The 17900-nt window shown below is 29.5% G+C and overlaps 1 protein-coding gene across 1 annotated transcript; it reads right to left on the bottom strand.

The window, feature by feature from the left end:
* Positions 1-89: 89 nt before the first annotated feature.
* LOC134837346 (uncharacterized) lies at positions 90-14060 on the bottom strand. Its single transcript, XM_063852717.1, has 8 exons — positions 13952-14060; positions 13804-13900; positions 9137-9441; positions 6258-6316; positions 2547-2670; positions 2241-2421; positions 297-2159; positions 90-243 (listed from the first exon to the last, which is right to left on the bottom strand). Exons 1-8 carry the CDS (start codon positions 14058-14060, stop codon positions 90-92), a joined length of 2892 nt encoding a protein of 963 aa, XP_063708787.1.
* Positions 14061-17900: the final 3840 nt, after the last annotated feature.

Here is a 17900-nt window from a genome sequence, read left to right on the forward strand (position 1 = left end):
TAGAACCACAATCTCATAGTTTGCCATTTTGTGTTGCGTATTAGAGATAATTAAATTTAATGTTGTCATGATATTCAAATGTGTGAAATTTACAACCAACATGATGCTGATGAGTCGAATGCTCGTTTCGGGCGTTTGTTTCCGCAGAATGTGGCGCCGTAGTAAGAGCCGTTTAGGCGTTCTTGCTTTTGTTGCTTCGCGAAAAAGGTGGTTTCTTGTTTGAAGCAGGTGCAGTGGAAAATGCTAAAAAAAATTTTATTAATTTTTATAATTTTTGTTACAGAAATTTGACTTACTTGTCTTCCGATCGGAAATTCTGCCCAAATTCGAAGAAATTAAGTGATACAGGATAAATTGTGCGTTCAATTTTTGGCTTGGGAACGACAACAACAGGCGGTGGGACTTCAATTTGAACAGTTCTATCGAAAACTAACGGCGGCAAGAAATCAATGTTCAACGGACCTTCATGGATAATCTCTTTAATGTCCAAATCCTCATCGATGATCATCATACGAATCCTCCGAATGTATCTGACAGCCTTTTTCCACCAATCTCTGAATTTCGTGTAATTACTGAGACGCGAACTGATGTAAAGCGACCCATCGTATTCGCTGTGATGACACATGTGTCTCTTACAAACGAAATCTTCGCGGAAAAATAACATTCGTTTAATGGCAACGGAGATTCCCTCATAATGTGATCGCTTAATAGAAGCTACTGTCGGTGCATTTATTCGATCCAGCAGTAAATTCAAGTTACTTCCACGTCTTTTCATCTTTTTCATGCGTTCGGCAGCGAGCATGGCTTCTCTCGCCTTTTCCGCTTCACGTTCGGCGCGTTTTTGCGCTTTGGACTTTGGTTTCTTCGGAGCATTTTTATCGCCGAAAATGCCACGGAGCTCAGCGATTTTGATGAGATATTTCGAGTCTAAATGGACAATTTCTTTGCGTCGAATGAGCGTTAAATAACATCCGAGTTCATGAAAATCCAAACAACCATCGCGATTTTCACAAATATCCGGCAAATTCATCGTTTCGAAGATATCTGTGGGAGGCACTTCAATATTGGCAAATTCCTCATCGGCATTTGAATCCGTTTGGCGATTCGATTTTTTGCTGTCATCCGTTTCCGACTCGTATTCGAGGTCTTTTTCGGATGGCGCTGCCGTTTCGCATTGTTGTTGCATCTGAAGCAAGTCCGGTTCGCTATTGTTAATTTTATCTAAACGTGCGGAAGTGATTTGAGAAGTTGCGATAGAAGTCAATTGTTCTTCGCTTTCGAGCTTGCGACGACCTCCCTGCCCGGGAAACGTAAATTGTTCCAAAGCCGCAAGAGCTTCTAACCTCGCTTTTTCCTTTGCCGCCAAAATATGTTTCTCCTTCGCTCGTTTATTGATGAAATCGATGGCATTCTGAACCATATCCTGATTTTCCGTATCGACGATGGAATAAGTGCCGTAAAGGATGAACTGCGTTTGTGGTCGGGACATGGATTTTTTGAGAGTTTTCCTTTGCTCTTCGAGTACTTGAGCGACGCGTTGTTTGCCGTCGTCCGTCATTTCCGATTCTGACAGCATCTCGAGCATTGTCAAATCTCCGCCGCGACTACAAATTAAATCAATTGGATCCGCGATGCCGGAATAAGAGCATGGAGGACATGCATAAATCCCTACTGTGTTGTCCAAAAGTGTTGAAGTGACGGAAACTTCGACGAAATTATCTCCGAATAATCTCACGTTGTCGACTCCTAATTCGTTGAAATAATCCTGAAACTCTTGTTTGCGAGCTCCAGCGCCAAAAACGAGAAATTGCTTCACTTTTTCGTTATTTTTTAGCAAAGCAGCCAGATATGCTGTGGATCTCGGGGATGAAATGTGAGTTTGGACGACATCTCCTTCTAATTCCAAATACTCCAAAAGTTGCGAAAAGACAGCGGGACCAATGGAAAAGGTCTTATCTTGCAGTATCAGTTCGTGCCGTTGAATCATCTCGATGCGAGTGAATTTGCTGCGATCGTAGGGGAAGCACGATAAGAATTGCGGACATAATTTATCGAATCGGAATTGATTGCGTTTTATGGCGGGCGGTTTGCGATGCTTCTCTGTCGTTGCCTCCGTTAAGCCCATATTGTTCAGTGATTGAATTGCTTGCTCCTTATCTCTGCAAGTAATGTGCAACGGGATAATAAATACAAATGAAATAGAAGAAAAAAAAAAAAAAAGAAGAAATTTTCTCACTCACTTCACTTTGAACGTATTGATCCAGCCTGTGAGAATTGGATAGGAAACCGCCACAGCCACCTTGGCATCTTGCAAATGAACTGGTAGTAATTGTGATAAATGAAGTGCATTATTTTGCACCCGTAATCGAGTAATGCTCGCTGCCAATTTCGTCTTGCTCGCGTACAATTTGCTTTCAATTTCTTTTTTTTTTTTTTTTTGCAGGATGGGTGACAATGAAACATGGAACGAAAGTCATTAAATAAGGAAAAGTCTCTTGTGACAATTGATGACGGTCATTAAAGGAAACAAATGTAAGAACACTTACCCAATAGTTGTGCCTCGGCAAATAATTTGTCTTTCAACGCCATACACACGGGATCTCGTTTACTGAATTTTCGCAAGTACAGATCGAATAACAGGAGCCAGACACGAAATAAATCCGGTTGTAACTGAAAATTACAAAATAATTTAGAAAAATTACGGTTAAAAACACCTACAACGTCTTCCCATCAATACACAAAGAAAAAAAAAGGTGTCATCCACACGAAAAGTGTCATGAAATTATTAAAGTTTTGATTTTATGTCGCCCTCGTTTTATTAATCATCTGTTATTTTTATTGTTCTTTTAACATTATTACCTTACCCTTCAAGAAAAAAAAAATTCAAAACTTTTTTCTTTTTTATCACCGACGCCGCCGCCAAGCTCGAACCCTTTTTTTTTTAATTTTCATTCATTTATTTTTGTACACAACAAATAACGAAATAATGATAAAATAAAAGATGAATAAAAAAGTTTTTTCTTTCTTTTATGATTATTTTCATTATTATTTTAATATGAAGCACACAAAATATTAAATTGAAAAGTGTTTTCAATGTTGACTTTTCCACAAAATTGTACGTTTTTTTGTTGTTCTGAGAAAAAGAATGTAATTGTAATAGCGGGACACGACCATTTAATTGAGGAGATGGTCATTGTGGATGATGAATAGAGGCATTAATTATTCATGAAAGCGGTGTTTTTTGTTCATTTTTTGTCTTAATTTTCATGGGAACAAAAAAAAAGTGTTTTTGCATAATTTTTTTAATTGTTGTAATCAGACTTACTGACGATTAGGCAGAAAAAAATATATGGGTTGGATTTGTAAGTGATCTGTTATCATCAAAGGGCTCGTTTTGTATTTATTTTTTTCGTAATTACCTAAATTTTGTAATTTTCCGCAACTGTTTATTTTACAAAATTGTGAAATATATAATTATAAATATTAAAATTTATATACTAATGTTTATGCAGCTTTTATTTATATTAAAAAATTAAAAAAAAATTTCAAAAATAATTAAAATTTTGGTAAAAATTTGAAAATATTTATTTTTATTTCATATGGATAAAAATTTGTCATAGGGCTCTAATTTAGCATTTTAAATCATTTTACAACTCAAAACTGCTAAAAAATTGAAACTGAAAAAAAAATTTTTCTTTGACATAGTTTTGTTTTGAAAACTAAATCAAGAGCAAAACCAAATCAAAAACTGTGTCAAAGCCAATTTTGTCAAATCTTGCTCCAAATTGATAAAAATTTGTCAGAGGGCACTAATTTATCATTTTTAATCATTTTATAACTCAAAACTGCTAAAAAATTGAAACTGAAAAAAAAATTTTTCTTTGACATAGTTTTGTTTTGAAAACTAAATCAAGAGCAAAACCAAATCAAAAACTGTGTCAAAAACTGTGTCAAAGCCAATTTTGTCAAATCTTGCTCCAAATTGATAAAAATTTGTCAGAGGGCACTAATTTATCATTTTTAATCATTTTACAACTCAAAACTGCTAAAAAATTGAAACCGAAAAAAAATTTTTTCTTTGACATAGTTTTGTTTTGAAAACTAAATCAAGAGCAAAACCAAATCAAAAACTGTGTCAAAGCCAATTTTGACAAATCTTGCTCCAAATGGATAAAAATTTGTCAGAGGGCACTAATTTATCATTTTTAATCATTTTACAACTCAAAACTGCTAAAAAATTGAAACCGAAAAAAAATTTTTTCTTTGACATAGTTTTGTTTTGAAAACTAAATCAAGAGCAAAACCAAATCAAAAACTGTGTCAAAGCCATTTTTGACAAATCTTGCTCCAAATGGATAAAAATTTGTCAGAGGGCTCTAATTTATCATTTTTAATCATTTTACAACTCAAAACTGCTAAAAAATTGAAACTGAAAAAAAATTTTTTCTTTGACATAGTTTTGTTTTGAAAACTAAATCAAGAGCAAAACCAAATCAAAAACTGTGTCAAAAACTGTGTCAAAGCCAATTTTGACAAATCTTGCTCCAAATGGATAAAAATTTGTCAGAGGGCTCTAATTTATCATTTTTAATCATTTTACAACTCAAAACTGCTAAAAAATTGAAACTGAAAAAAAATTTTTTCTTTGACATAGTTTTGTTTTGAAAACTAAATCAAGAGCAAAACCAAATCAAAAACTGTGTCAAAAACTGTGTCAAAGCCAATTTTGTCAAATCTTGCTCCAAATGGATAAAAATTTGTCAGAGGGCTCTAATTTATCATTTTTAATCATTTTACAACTCAAAACTGCTAAAAAATTGAAACTGAAAAAAAATTTTTTCTTTGACATAGTTTTGATTTGTCATTTTTAATCATTTTACAACTCCAAACTGTCAAAAATTTAAACTGAAAAAAAATTTTCTTTGACATAGTTGAGCAAAACTAAATCAAAAACTGTGTCAAAGCCATTTTTGACAAATCTTGCTCCAAATGGATAAAAATTTGTCCAGAGGGCTCTAATTTATCATTTTACAACTCAAAACTGCTAAAAAATTGAAACTGAAAAAAAAAATTTCTTTGACACAGTTTTGTTTTGAAAGTGTATGAAATTGCAAAATTGTCATGAGGAGTACAAAATTGTAAATATTTTTTTAAATGTAGAATAAATTTGTTTTTTTGAAGTTTAAATAAAGTGTTTTTCATTTTTATTTTCTATCAAATTTAAAATATTTATATTTATTCATATTATTCAAAAAAAAAAAAAAATCTCCTAGGAGATTTCATAAAAAATATTAAATTTCATAAAAAAAATTTAAAACCAAGATTTTTTCATAAAAAGTTAATTTAAAACCGAGAATTATCATAAAATAACTTTTGTGGCTTCGTGGTTAAATTTTTCCTTTAAAACAAAAAAAAAATCTAACTTGACACCAGCTGTCATGAAATAATCATTTAATTATTTCACCGTTTCTCTGCAGGGAAAAAATAAAATAAACATTGGCATTGCATTCTTGCGCGTCACCGCAATTGCCATTATTGCACCTTAGGCAAGTAGTAGGTGTCTAGAATAGTAGTTATCATTTTACAAAACTTGACATCGACGTCATTTGTTTTCCTTTCACCCCTAATTTAATTTTGAACTTTTGAGTTATTTACGTGTCGAGCGCGCGGCAGTATCATTTAGCACGCTTGTTGCTTGTTTTTTCGTTTTTTTTTTTATGAAGAAAAACTGTTATTACACACAAAATTATGCCATTATTCCAGAACACAAAAAGTTAAATAAACAAAATGTTACATCATAAATTAAAATAAAAAAGTAGCGTGCATCATTAAAGTTCCGCGTGTATTTAGACTAATATGTTACCAAAATGTTTCCTTTTTTTATTCTATTAAAATTTATTTTTTTTTCTCTGATGAAGTTTGTTTGTGTGTTAACATGAAAATGAACAAGCCATAAAAATAACATGGATGACAACAAGCAATAAATGAACAAAGTAATAAAAAGATAAATAAATTGATCAGACATTTAACCTTGATTATTCCGATATCCAACATTTTCTTTTTTTTTTGATTTTTTTTCTTGGCCGATTTCTTGTTATGTTATGATTTTATGTGGATTTTATAATAAATTCCATTTTTTATTAGGCTAGGTAAGGGCAAGGTATGGCAAGGTAAGGCTTTCATTGTGGTTCAATGTCACAGAAGCAATTTAACTTTGAACGAAAGGAGACAACGTTCGAATAAATTACATGACTTACCTCTGGATATTGTGAGAAAAATGCCGAATCAGCTAACGTTCGATTGAGCACAAGTTTGTCTGAAAAAAAAATAATAATAAAAATTATTGTACATCATTAAAAGTTTCAAAAGTTGTAGGAAATGTTTGAACTTTTTACCGGAATCTCTTTCCAAGTAACGCTCTCTCCCTCTCTTTAAATTGTCATTTTCATGCGAATTCAATACAAACTGACACGAACTGGCAGTAAAGGGGAAACACCAACGCTAAAGTGTGCGACATTGATAAGCAACATGAACTTTGTTGTAAAAATGTAAAGTGTTCTTTGTTGGTGTCGAATGCGATAGGAAAAAAAAATTTAAAGCGTTCCTTTGAGACAGAAGATTTTTATAAATTTTCGTTTTGAATGTTTTTTAAAGAAATTGGCAATTGACTTTATTGGTTTTGAAGACTTATGACGTAAACTTAAACTTAAGAGACTTAAGAAGGAAAAAAAATTTAAATATTTTGATTTAAAATTAAGTCTTTAGTTTTCGAAGTTTTTGGCTTTTGATTAAATTCTGTGAAAAATAATTTTTTCTAATCATTTTGTATTTGAATATTGTAATATTGCTTGGTTTGAATTAAATGGAATAGATTTAACGCTTTAGGATGCTTTTTTTAACATATTTTTTCTTAAGATTATGTTTAATAAAAAATTGAATTATTTTTTTTTTAATTATTGTAATAATTATGAAATTTATATTTTTTGTTTTTAAAAATTCTCAAAATTGTCAAAATTGAAAAAAAATATTTTATTATTTAAAAAAATACATTTTAAAGGACTTGATTAAAATATATTTTTTTTAAATAATAAAATATTTTTTTTTTTAATTTTTTTTATAAATTCGGAAAAAAATACAAAGTTATTTAATTTTTTTTTTGAAATTTACAAAAAAATTTTCTTAATTTCAAAGATTTATTTTTTGATTTTTGAAGTCCCTTAAAATTTCAAAAGGTATTTCTTATACTTCTTTGAAATTTTTTTACAGATATTTTTTTATAAAATTAAATAAATTCTCAAAAAATAAATATTTTAAGAATTTTTTGTAAATTCAAAAAAATTTTTTTTAACAAAGCTTCGAAGATTTTTTTTTATTTTTTTTTAATCTTGATTTTTTTTCAAATTTCAAAAATTATTTACATTTTTTTTTCAAATATTTTTTACACGTACTTTTGCTGAGACTAGATACAAAAAAAATCCCGATAAAAGTGTTTTCACTCATGTTTGTCGTTTTCCGGAGGAGCACTTACAAATAAAATGTATTACAACACATCTTTACTGCTGCTACCCCCACAAACATTTACAAATCTTGCATAAAAGTAAATAACAAAATTTATCTTGTTATGCCATGCCATTTGCAGTTTTCGTGTGTGTTATTGCTGCCGTTATCGAGCAGCAGAAGAAGAAGATGGAGACCGAAAACAGTGTACGAAAGCAAGAGAAAACTAAAATTTGCATATTTTCTAGATGTATTTTGAGCTTTTATCACATCACAAACAGCTTGGCGACACATTTATTCCGTACAAGAATGAATAAAATTGAAGAAGATGAGATTTCTCGGAGAAAGAGACAAGTTGCTCTTCATTAGAGATACAAAAAGTTTATTGATCAAATGACAAATCGAACAAATTTAATTTTCATTAGTTTTCACTTCATCTTCAATTTGTACATCCAAAGAAGAACTCTTGATCGAAAATTTATTCATAGTTTTGCAGTTATTCACGACGAACGAGGCAAAGTCAATGGCCATCGACATTGTAGCAAGTGCATGTTATGAATTAGTGGGTAATGTTTTGATGTTCTTTTATTGTGCTTTTTTCCCCTTTTTTTCGCAACCTGATAAGGAATTTCATTCATGTCTGGCAACATATTGCCTATTGATTTCTTTGGCACGCACAGTAACCTATATATTTCCGCTAGATTCGCATTTGATTACTTTTCGAGGAGAATCGCAAAGTGGAACTTCTTTCGTGGATAAAGTTTGCCACGCACGTGCTTGTCTTATATTTTCCCAACTAATAAAAAGAGCAAATATCTCACATATTTGCGAGGCAAACATAATGGAAAGCACTCTACGGACGAAAAACGGGAGATATTGATTTCTTTATAGATCATATTGAACCCTTATATGGACCTCTTAGGAGTCAAATGGACCCTTTAATGTTACTCCGTAGGGATCCATATTACTCCTTTTTAGTCAATTTTACTCCTAAGGAGTCAATTTTACTTCTAAAGAGTCAATTTTACTCCTAAGGAGTCAATTTTACTCCTAAGGAGTCAATTTTACTTCTAAGGAGTCAATTTTACTCCTAAGGAGTCAATTTTACTCCTAAGGAGTCAATTTTACTCCTAAAGAGTCAATTTTACTTCTAAGGAGTCAATTTTACTCCTAAGGAGTCAATTTTACTCCTAAGGAGTCAATTTTACTCCTAAGGAGTCAATTTGACTCCTAAGAGTTCAATTTTACTCTTAAGGAGTCAATTTTACTCATGAGGAGTCAATATAACTCCCAAGGGATTTATATTACTCTTAAGGAGTCAATTTTACTCCCGAGGGGTCAATTGACTCCTAAAAGTTCAATTTGATCCCTTAAAGAATAAACTTCTTCCGTTTTTCGTCCATGAAGCATTGAAAAAAGAAAATTCTTTCTTCGACAGGTATTTCGAGATGGCTTGACTGCGTTGGTAAACAAATTGAAAAGAAACTTCTCTCTCTATCTATCTCGACTCAAAGATCGATCAACCAACATGAATGAATAAATAAATGGAATTTCTCTCGAAACTTCATCTACTTGTCAATTCAAACAAACAAAAAAAAAAATTGAAAATAAATTCCAAATAACAAAAAAATCAACTTACATCGAAAGACATCGTAGATTAGTGAATAAACTTTCCTCATTTCGTGCTCGTCTATGAAATCAACGTGTATCGGTGGCTTATGTAGCAACTTTCCGGCCTTTGCATAATCCTCCAGTCCCCAAAGGTGCACCTCGTCAATTAGCGCAAAATCCAACGAACCATCACCAATGGGACAAATTCGTTTTTTGTGTTGCAAATCCAAGACACTTTGTAGGTCGGAAGGTGAATCATGAGGTGAAATTCGTGCGTCAATGACGGGATCCCACATTATTCGGTCGCGTTTGTAGATGAGCTGTTCCAGTGGGCTACAAAAAAAATAAAAATAACTTTCTTTTATTGTCTTTTTTTAAAATGTTTCACGGAGTAAATGTATGCAGAAGAGCCACTTGATGAATTTTATTTTTTTCATTAAATATCAAGCACCTGCGTCTCAAAGTAGAACGACATCCGTCTTTCAACTTTTCAAGGATCACTTTTTGTCGTCGACATCGGCAGCGTGTGCGCTCGGCTAATATTACAAAAGCGACGAACGAAAAAAAAATGAACAAAATTCTCTCGGCACCAACGCTAATTATTCCACATGAAATATCGGATAATCAAAAAGTTATTGCTCCAACTTTTTCCTTTTGATGGAAATCAACCTGAATGAATTTATTATTAATACACGACGCGACTCTCACACTCAAGCTGTCTGTACCGTAATAAATACTTTGCATAGAAACCGCCCCAATGGCTTACCTGTTGTTTTAAATTTCCTAAAGTATTTTATTATTCAATTTTTTTTTCGTTCAAAACTTTTGTTGAAAAGCTTTTTTTTTCGTCGATTGATATTGAAGAGTGAAAATTACAAACTAAAAACGTGCAAAAAAAAAGTAAAAGTTAAGTGAAAAACATTTTATGAAAGAGACGAAAGTTTCTTTTGAAAGAAAAACAGCATCAAGTGGGCTCTTTAACTTTTTTTTTCTCTTCTTTCAATCGACTTTAAATTAAATACATGGATGCAGTGCACGTGATGCCTGTCTCTTTTTATAAATTTATCGGTTTGACAGGTCAACGATTTATATTGCAATCCGCTTAACTTTGTGCACTGGATAGAATGGAGAAAAGCGAGAATAAAATGGGAATAAACGGAAACATTTTTAAAAGGAATTTCATGTTATTTCTAGTGGATACGTTTGCATAAAATATAAATCACTATCTATCAATATATATTACTTATCTATCAGCTGTGAGGCAGATTATGCAGATGCTTCAGTTTGTATTAGAGAGAAGAGGCTTACGAATTACATGAAAGGAGATAGTTCTGTCTAGCTAGACGGAATATTGAAGAATTTATTGTTCTTGAGAGCGCATGTAATGCGATTATAAACAAGAAACTGTACTTGAAATAATCGGTAAGAAGAGGGTTGTTTTGCTATATTGAAGTGCAGTTTTCCAAGCAACAATTAAAAGTTTTGTTTTACAATATTTGCTGCTCTCTATAATATTTTTAATAATCTTGTTAGTTTCAAAAAGTTCAAATTTATCAAGAAATTTTTTTAAAGGATTTTGAATTAAAATATAAAAAAATTACGAACATTTTTCAAAAGATTTAAAAATTTTATTTAATTTAAAAAAAAATATATGAAAAATTAATTAAATTTTTATTTAAATTTTTTTAGTTATGAAAATTTTTGAAAATGCAAAAAATGAAAATTCTTTTAATTATTGTTTCTAATTACATACTTTTATTTTTAATTATTAAAATTATAAAAATATTTTTTTTTTTATAAATTAACCTCAATTTGTTTTTAAAAGCAGAAACATACTCCAAAACTATGCAATCGATGCAATTTTCAAAATAAATGGAATAAAATATCATATGGTATGCAATGAATTTTACACGTCATATATGGGAATTTTTCTTAATTTTCTACGAATTTTTTCATGCATCGCTTTGATTTTTCTGATCCAAAACCTACTTTTGGCTAAACCGGATTCATTACAAAAAACCTCAAAGTGAGCCGCAAAATAGAATTTGAGTTATTTCGTTAGAAAATTCAAAATCAAATTTCATAGGAATTTTGTAGCGAAATAACTCAAATTCTATTTTGTGGCTCTCTTTGAGTTTTTTCGTAGTGAATCAGGTTTAGTTGATATGAGGTTTTGAAACCGAATAAATCCGGATATGTGTACGTGAAAATTCGTGGAAAATTAAGCAAAAATTATAAAATATGACGTGTAAGCTTCATTGCATACTCAAAGGAGTAAAACTCTTTTTTTTAAAACGTATAAAAAATTAGTTAAGTGCATACATTTGAATGTCAATTTTCACTTTTAAAAACTGTTTTTTCGTGGGTGACAAATTGTAACAAACTGCCAGTCACCTCCATTTTCATGCACCTTTGAGAAATTCCTTTGAACAAAAATACATTTTTCGTAGCAAATAATGTACGAAAAATTCAAATAAAAACAAAATACTTTGCATATTTCTCCTTTACGCTTTTGAGCTTGGGTAATGCTAACTTCATTCTAACACGCTCTACATATTTCTGTTGTTGTTGTTTCTGTCGAGCGTCGTCTTCGTCGTTGTCGATCCAAAACCATAACTCAAAACAAATATTCCTCCTGTCTTGTTTTACAAGAACTTCTATTACAGCAACTATACGTCTTTTACAATTTTGTGTTTTTTCTCTCTCTTGTTGTTGTTTGTCGGAGCTTAATGCTTAAGAATAACATAAAATAAAATAAACACAAACGTATATTTTTTTTTATTTATCGCTCCGATAATAAACAAGACCATTATGCCATCAATTTAACTTCTGTTTTATACGCTTTTTACTACTACCATTTTTTTGACATTTTGTCTTGTTCGAAGGAATTTGAGTGGAATGCAATAGTTTCCAATGAGAGAAGACAAAAAATGATAATATTCCGTGACTTACAATAAAAATTGAAGAGTTATATTATACTTTTGCGGAATTTTTATACATTTTATCGTTGTGTGTGAGTTTTACATGTAAATGACAAGAATAGAATGCCATTGACAAGGAATGCATGGAAATGAGGTAAAAAATGTTTCTTTTGTATTTTGTTTATTGTTTGTTAATATTTCACTATTAACAAGAAATTACCGTCAATTTGGTTTAATCCACATGAAAAATCCAATTTAAAATTTGAAATTTTTGATTAGATCCGCATCATTAGATAAAAGAAAAAAATAAAAGTATCGCATGACTTCATTGAATGTCTTTATCTGATGGAAAAATTCGTTTTTTTTTTATTTCATATGTCATGTGCAAAGAAATTGGATTTGATTTAACAACTCATCATGTCAAAAAAGTTTACAGGCAATTTTCTTCGTTTTCACGAATGAATGACGCTTTTGTAAAATTTGCATATTTATCCAGAAATTTACATTATTCATCATTTAAATCCACTTATTTATCAATTGCTTGTTTGACCCACAGACACACACACACACACAGCGTCTAAATAAGGTTCATATGTCTCGTTCTATTTTTCTTCCCTTGCTTCATCTTGTGATCTCATGTGAGAGACCAAAAACAAATTTTATTACATAAAACACTAAGCTCGTTGTTGTTGTTGTTTATTGTTCTGCCTTTCATGTGAGTGCGTGGAATATGGAGAGAAGACGAGAGACACACGATGATATATTAGAAAATTCATGCATAACATTTCGACAATGTAAACATCTTTAACATCATGCTGAGACCTTCAAACTTTGTCATCGTCAAATTGCTCCGTTAGATTGGGTGAGTTTTTATTGATTTTTAATAAAATTTTAATAATGTTATTATTAAATTAATTTAATTATAAAAAATAAAAATAACTTTAGATTTTTTTAATTAATTTTTTTTTTCCTTTAAAGATTTTTGTAAAAAAATAATTTTAATTTTTATTGATAAAAAAAAAAATAAATAAAAAAAACTTCACATTTTTTTTAATTAATTTTTTTTTTCTTTCAAGATTTTTATGAAAAAATAATTTTAATTTTTATTGATCAAAAAAAATGAAACAAAAATAAAATAAAGAAAAATAAAATAAAATAAAATAAAAATAAATTAATAAATAAAATAAATAAATAAAAATAAGAAAATCTAAAATAAAACTTTAATAAATTTAATTAAAAAAAAATAATAAAAAATTAAATTTATTAAAGATTTAATTTAAATAGCACTTTTTTTTATTTATTTACATATTTTTTTATATTAAATATTTAATTTTATGTTTTTTTGATCTGAATAAAAGCAAAAATTAAAATATTTTTTAAATTTATAAATTTTAAAATAAGTTATTTATTTTTTAAAAAATAATTTATTGCTGAATCTATTAAATAGAGGGTAATTTTGGGTAAACATTGGTCAAAATTTTCTTTTTGGAATTTTTTCTTGGAAAAAATAAAAAAAGATAATATTTTAATAAAAAATTGTTTACCAAAATTTCTCCCTCTCTACTCTGATAAAGTTGTCTGACATTTATTTTTTTTTTCTGAATAGTCACTGTCATGTCCAGGCCGAAATACAAATTTCAACATGTAACGCACACACACACAAGCCATCCAAATAATGGGGCCCCTTTCTGTGAGATGGGCATGTAACTGACACACATACATCACACGCACTCTCGCTCACAAATTAATCTACAATACATTAGGCGGCACTTACATCCCTTTTTCCACAGCATGATTTATCTTTTTTTGATATTCAAGTAATTTAAAATACATCTTCAACTGCCACTCAAAGTCCGAGGGTATGTCGATGACTCGTTCCACTGTTGCTGTCGTCGTTGTCGTTCCAGCTGTTGTTGTAGCACTGGCAACTCGTATTCGGGCGAGTTCTTCCGACGTGAGAATTTCTTTGAGAATTTTCGGATAAATTTCGAAAATATCCGCGCGACTCACCGTGAACAAGTGATCGCCCATTTTTTTGAGGATTTTTACGAAAAATAAAATTTAAATTAATAAAAAATGGGACGAATGCTGTTCCGCGAGTGACTAACAAAACATGACTGATTGAAATAAGGCAATGGAAAGTAGCAATAACCTTTGGGGTAATAATAATACTGTGTGCATGACAAACGGGGAGAACTTGTGCAAAAGTCAGGGCAAAAGAGTACCGCGTGTATTTATGTAACGATTGTGTAATGTTTAGTTATCATGTTTTATATATAATACTAGCAACCAAGTCTTTCAAGCTCAAAGTTGAAAAAAAGCACGAATAAACGTAAATTTTACTGCCGCTCACATTGAATTCGCAAAAAAAGTTGGAACGAACACATTCGATGCACAAAACATGCAAATCCTGAATAAACCTTTTACACTGTGCGGTCTACTGCTATTACAACAATGAGCTGAATAAACAAACTATTTTTCACTCGACATGTGCATTAAAAGTTCTGCTTTGATCTTTTTCAGATGAAGGATTGTTTACATTCGATTCTCGGAATTTCTTTGTTTTCACACTTATTGTCGGTCATGGGAGGATCACATCTGCCACATTCCGGTCGAGTAACTTGGTAACATGTAAAATATATTTTCATAGAAGAATTCAAAGCTATTATTTTGTGCTAAACGGTAATTGTGAGATGGAATTGAAAACTAAAGTTGATTATTATTATTTTTCAATAGAAGTTTTGTGTGAATGAAATTTAGGGAACAATAAAATTTTTAATTGTCTTGTCTATGAGAGCTTTTTGAGAAAACAAAAGCAAAAAATTAAAAAAATTTATGTGTAGCAAAATAATAATATTTTTTTAAGTTTAAATGGAATATTAACAGGTTTTACGAAGAAATTTAAAATATTTTAAAAAAATAATAATAATTTAATTTAATTTTAAAAAATATATGTTTATCAAAAATTATTTGATATGAAAAAAAAAATTGATTTTCAATATAAAATTAATTAAAATGCTCTTAAGATTTTTTTCTACAATTTGACGAAAAAAATTTTAATTAAATTATTTTGAAAATATTAAATTTGATATTAGCCAAAAAATATGTTTAATTAAAATTTTTAATTTCATCTTTTTGTGCTTCTCTTAGAAATTTTTTTAGGCTTAAGGTTATTTTAATATTCAAAATTAAATAAAATTTGTAAATAAAAAATTTCTGAAAAGAATTTGTTAATTTTCGTTCAATATAAAAATCTTAAAAAATTATTAATTTCCTCCAAAGTAGAGCCTTCCAATCTAAACGCATTAAATTTTTCGCAAAATAGCACAATTAAAATACGCGCCTTTTTAATTATTAAAACTTAAAGCTTCCACAAAATGCCTTTTGTAAATAAATTTTATATATTTTTAAAATAAATAATTATGTAGCCTTTATTAGTGTAAATATAAATAAAATATATTTAATTTTTCTTCAATATAAAAATCTTAAAAAATTATTAATTTCATTCAAAGATTAAAATTAAAATTTTTATTTTTAAATAAAAATTTCAAATTAATTTAATATATTTTTTAAAATAAATATTACGCCTTTTTGTAAATATTTTGAATATATTTAATTTTAATAAAATTATTTAAATTATAAATTATTTTTTTAATTTTTTTTTAATTTAACAAAGTTGAGACAAATTAAGATTTTGAACGATAAAAAAATTACAGCCAGATTTTTTTTTGCTTTTTAAGTTCAGTAGAAAATCATCGGATGTAAATTTTTTAAAATTGATTTCTTGAAATATTTATCTTTTTATTTTTTTAAATATTTATTTCAATGAAAATTCGTAAAACCTTAAATTTTCAAGAAAAACTTTTAAAACATAAAATTTCAATCCAATTCATCACAACGTTCTTCTCTTTCAACCCTTTGCTGTTGAATCATCTCTTTACTGCCCTTTCATGCTCTTTTAAGTAGCAAACTTCAAAAGAATCACCAAAGAGAAAAAAACTGCAATCCCTTTTTTCAACTTTCCTCATTTTCTTTAACAGCTCCTTTATGTATTTAGTAACGAGGTAACCCTAATCAAAGCAAACGAGATGCAACACGTTGTTTTTGCGCTTACACACACACATTTTTGATTGTTTTTTGTGTAAAGTACACGTAATAACAACAAACGGTGAATGAAACAAAAATGCGCAATCGCGTGTCAAAAATTATCATCTATATTTTGTGATAACTGTGCCAACTACCCCCCTTAACTCAACTTCATTCATACAAACGAAAAAAAACGTCTTTGGATACTACTAAATTTTTTTGTTCTTTGTTTTATTTTTTTTGCAGAAAAAAAAACGCGGGACAGAGACAAGTACATAAGCGTGAAATAACAAACATAACAATGTCACACGACCGACGTGAGCTCAACATAACATGAAATTGTATTTATTCGGAAATTTTTTGAGATGGTTTTAGAAATTTTGTCTCGATCGTCGTCGTTCGTACGGTTGACAAAAATTACATGTCAAAGTTGCGGCGAACGAAATATTTAATAACAAGACGACGAAAAAAAAAATGTTACATATTTCATGAATTCAGGTACAAGAAAAATGTATCATATGTCAGTCTTTGTTTTTCTTGTCTCTCGGAGTTGTCTTTTTAAATTCCCGTTTTTTTTTCTTTTCATTTTTTCACAAAGTTTCTGAAACGCGTATAATGATGTGGGAGCGCACCCACCTCTAGCTAGGCGATAGATTACTTTGAAATATGAACTGATGTGTGTGTGTTCAAAGGCAAAAGTTTGTCTCTTGCTCTGTGATACAAGCAGCCGTGTCGTGTGTCAAAGTGTTGTTCGTGCTGGATTTTTTTTTCCTGTGGAACAATATAACTAGACACTGTCATAGAGACAACAGATGTTGTTGTCTTTACTCTCGTTTGCTGCTTTCGGTCGCTTGTTCTAGCAGCGGCAACACGACGAAGAAGAAGATAAAGAAGAGAGCATGAAGATAATATTTTCCATTGCAAAAGCATCTCCATCGCCTGGGGTAAGGTTGAAAAATGTTTGTAATATTTGTTCTGCTGATGTTTGTTGCGCTGTAAGTTGAAGGGAAACTTTTTAATTTTTCCATGCACGGCCTCGCGCGTAAATGAGTCAACGCACGTATTTGGCTTCCAAACAAACACACAGGTTAGTTTATAATTTTCTAGATCTTGATAGAAGACACACACAATAGGTCACATGTAGGGAAAAAAGGTGTGCGGAATGTGCGAATCAGGGCCGAAAAAACTTTTTATTTAATTAGAGAAAGGCAAAAATTCTTAAGTAAAAATATTATTTTGTTAAGATTTTTAATTATTTTTAGTTAAATTTTTTTTAATTCAATTTTTTATTGAATTTTTAATGTTAAACTTAAAGATATTTAATTTGCTTATTTTTTTTTTAAATTTAAGCTTAAGTCAAAAAAAAAAAAATTATGTCAAATTTTCTTTTTATTCTTTTACTTTAAAGTTTTGATTAAAATTATTTTTTTTTAATTAAAAAAAATCTTTAAATATCTTTATCAACTTCAAATTTCAAGTTTTTTTTAATCAGCGGTGAAAAACTTAAAAGTCTTAAAATTAAGTAAAATTGTAATTTAGTAAAAAAAAAAATAATATTTTAACTTAAAAAGCCTAATTTTTGACTTAAGACTTTATGAATTTTTTTATTTGAGTTTAAGTAAAAGTCATAAGATTTTTTTGCTTTGCCGAAAAGCTTTTAATTTTAACTTGAGAAAAATAATTTAATTTTTTTTTAGAAATTTTAAGAAAAAAAAAATAAATTAAATTTTAGATTAAAATATGTTTAAGTCACGTTAAGTCAAGATATTTTTTATTTTCTAAAAT

This window comes from Culicoides brevitarsis, chromosome 1, assembly GCF_036172545.1.
Source record: "Culicoides brevitarsis isolate CSIRO-B50_1 chromosome 1, AGI_CSIRO_Cbre_v1, whole genome shotgun sequence".
Classification (NCBI taxonomy): domain Eukaryota; kingdom Metazoa; phylum Arthropoda; class Insecta; order Diptera; family Ceratopogonidae; genus Culicoides; species Culicoides brevitarsis.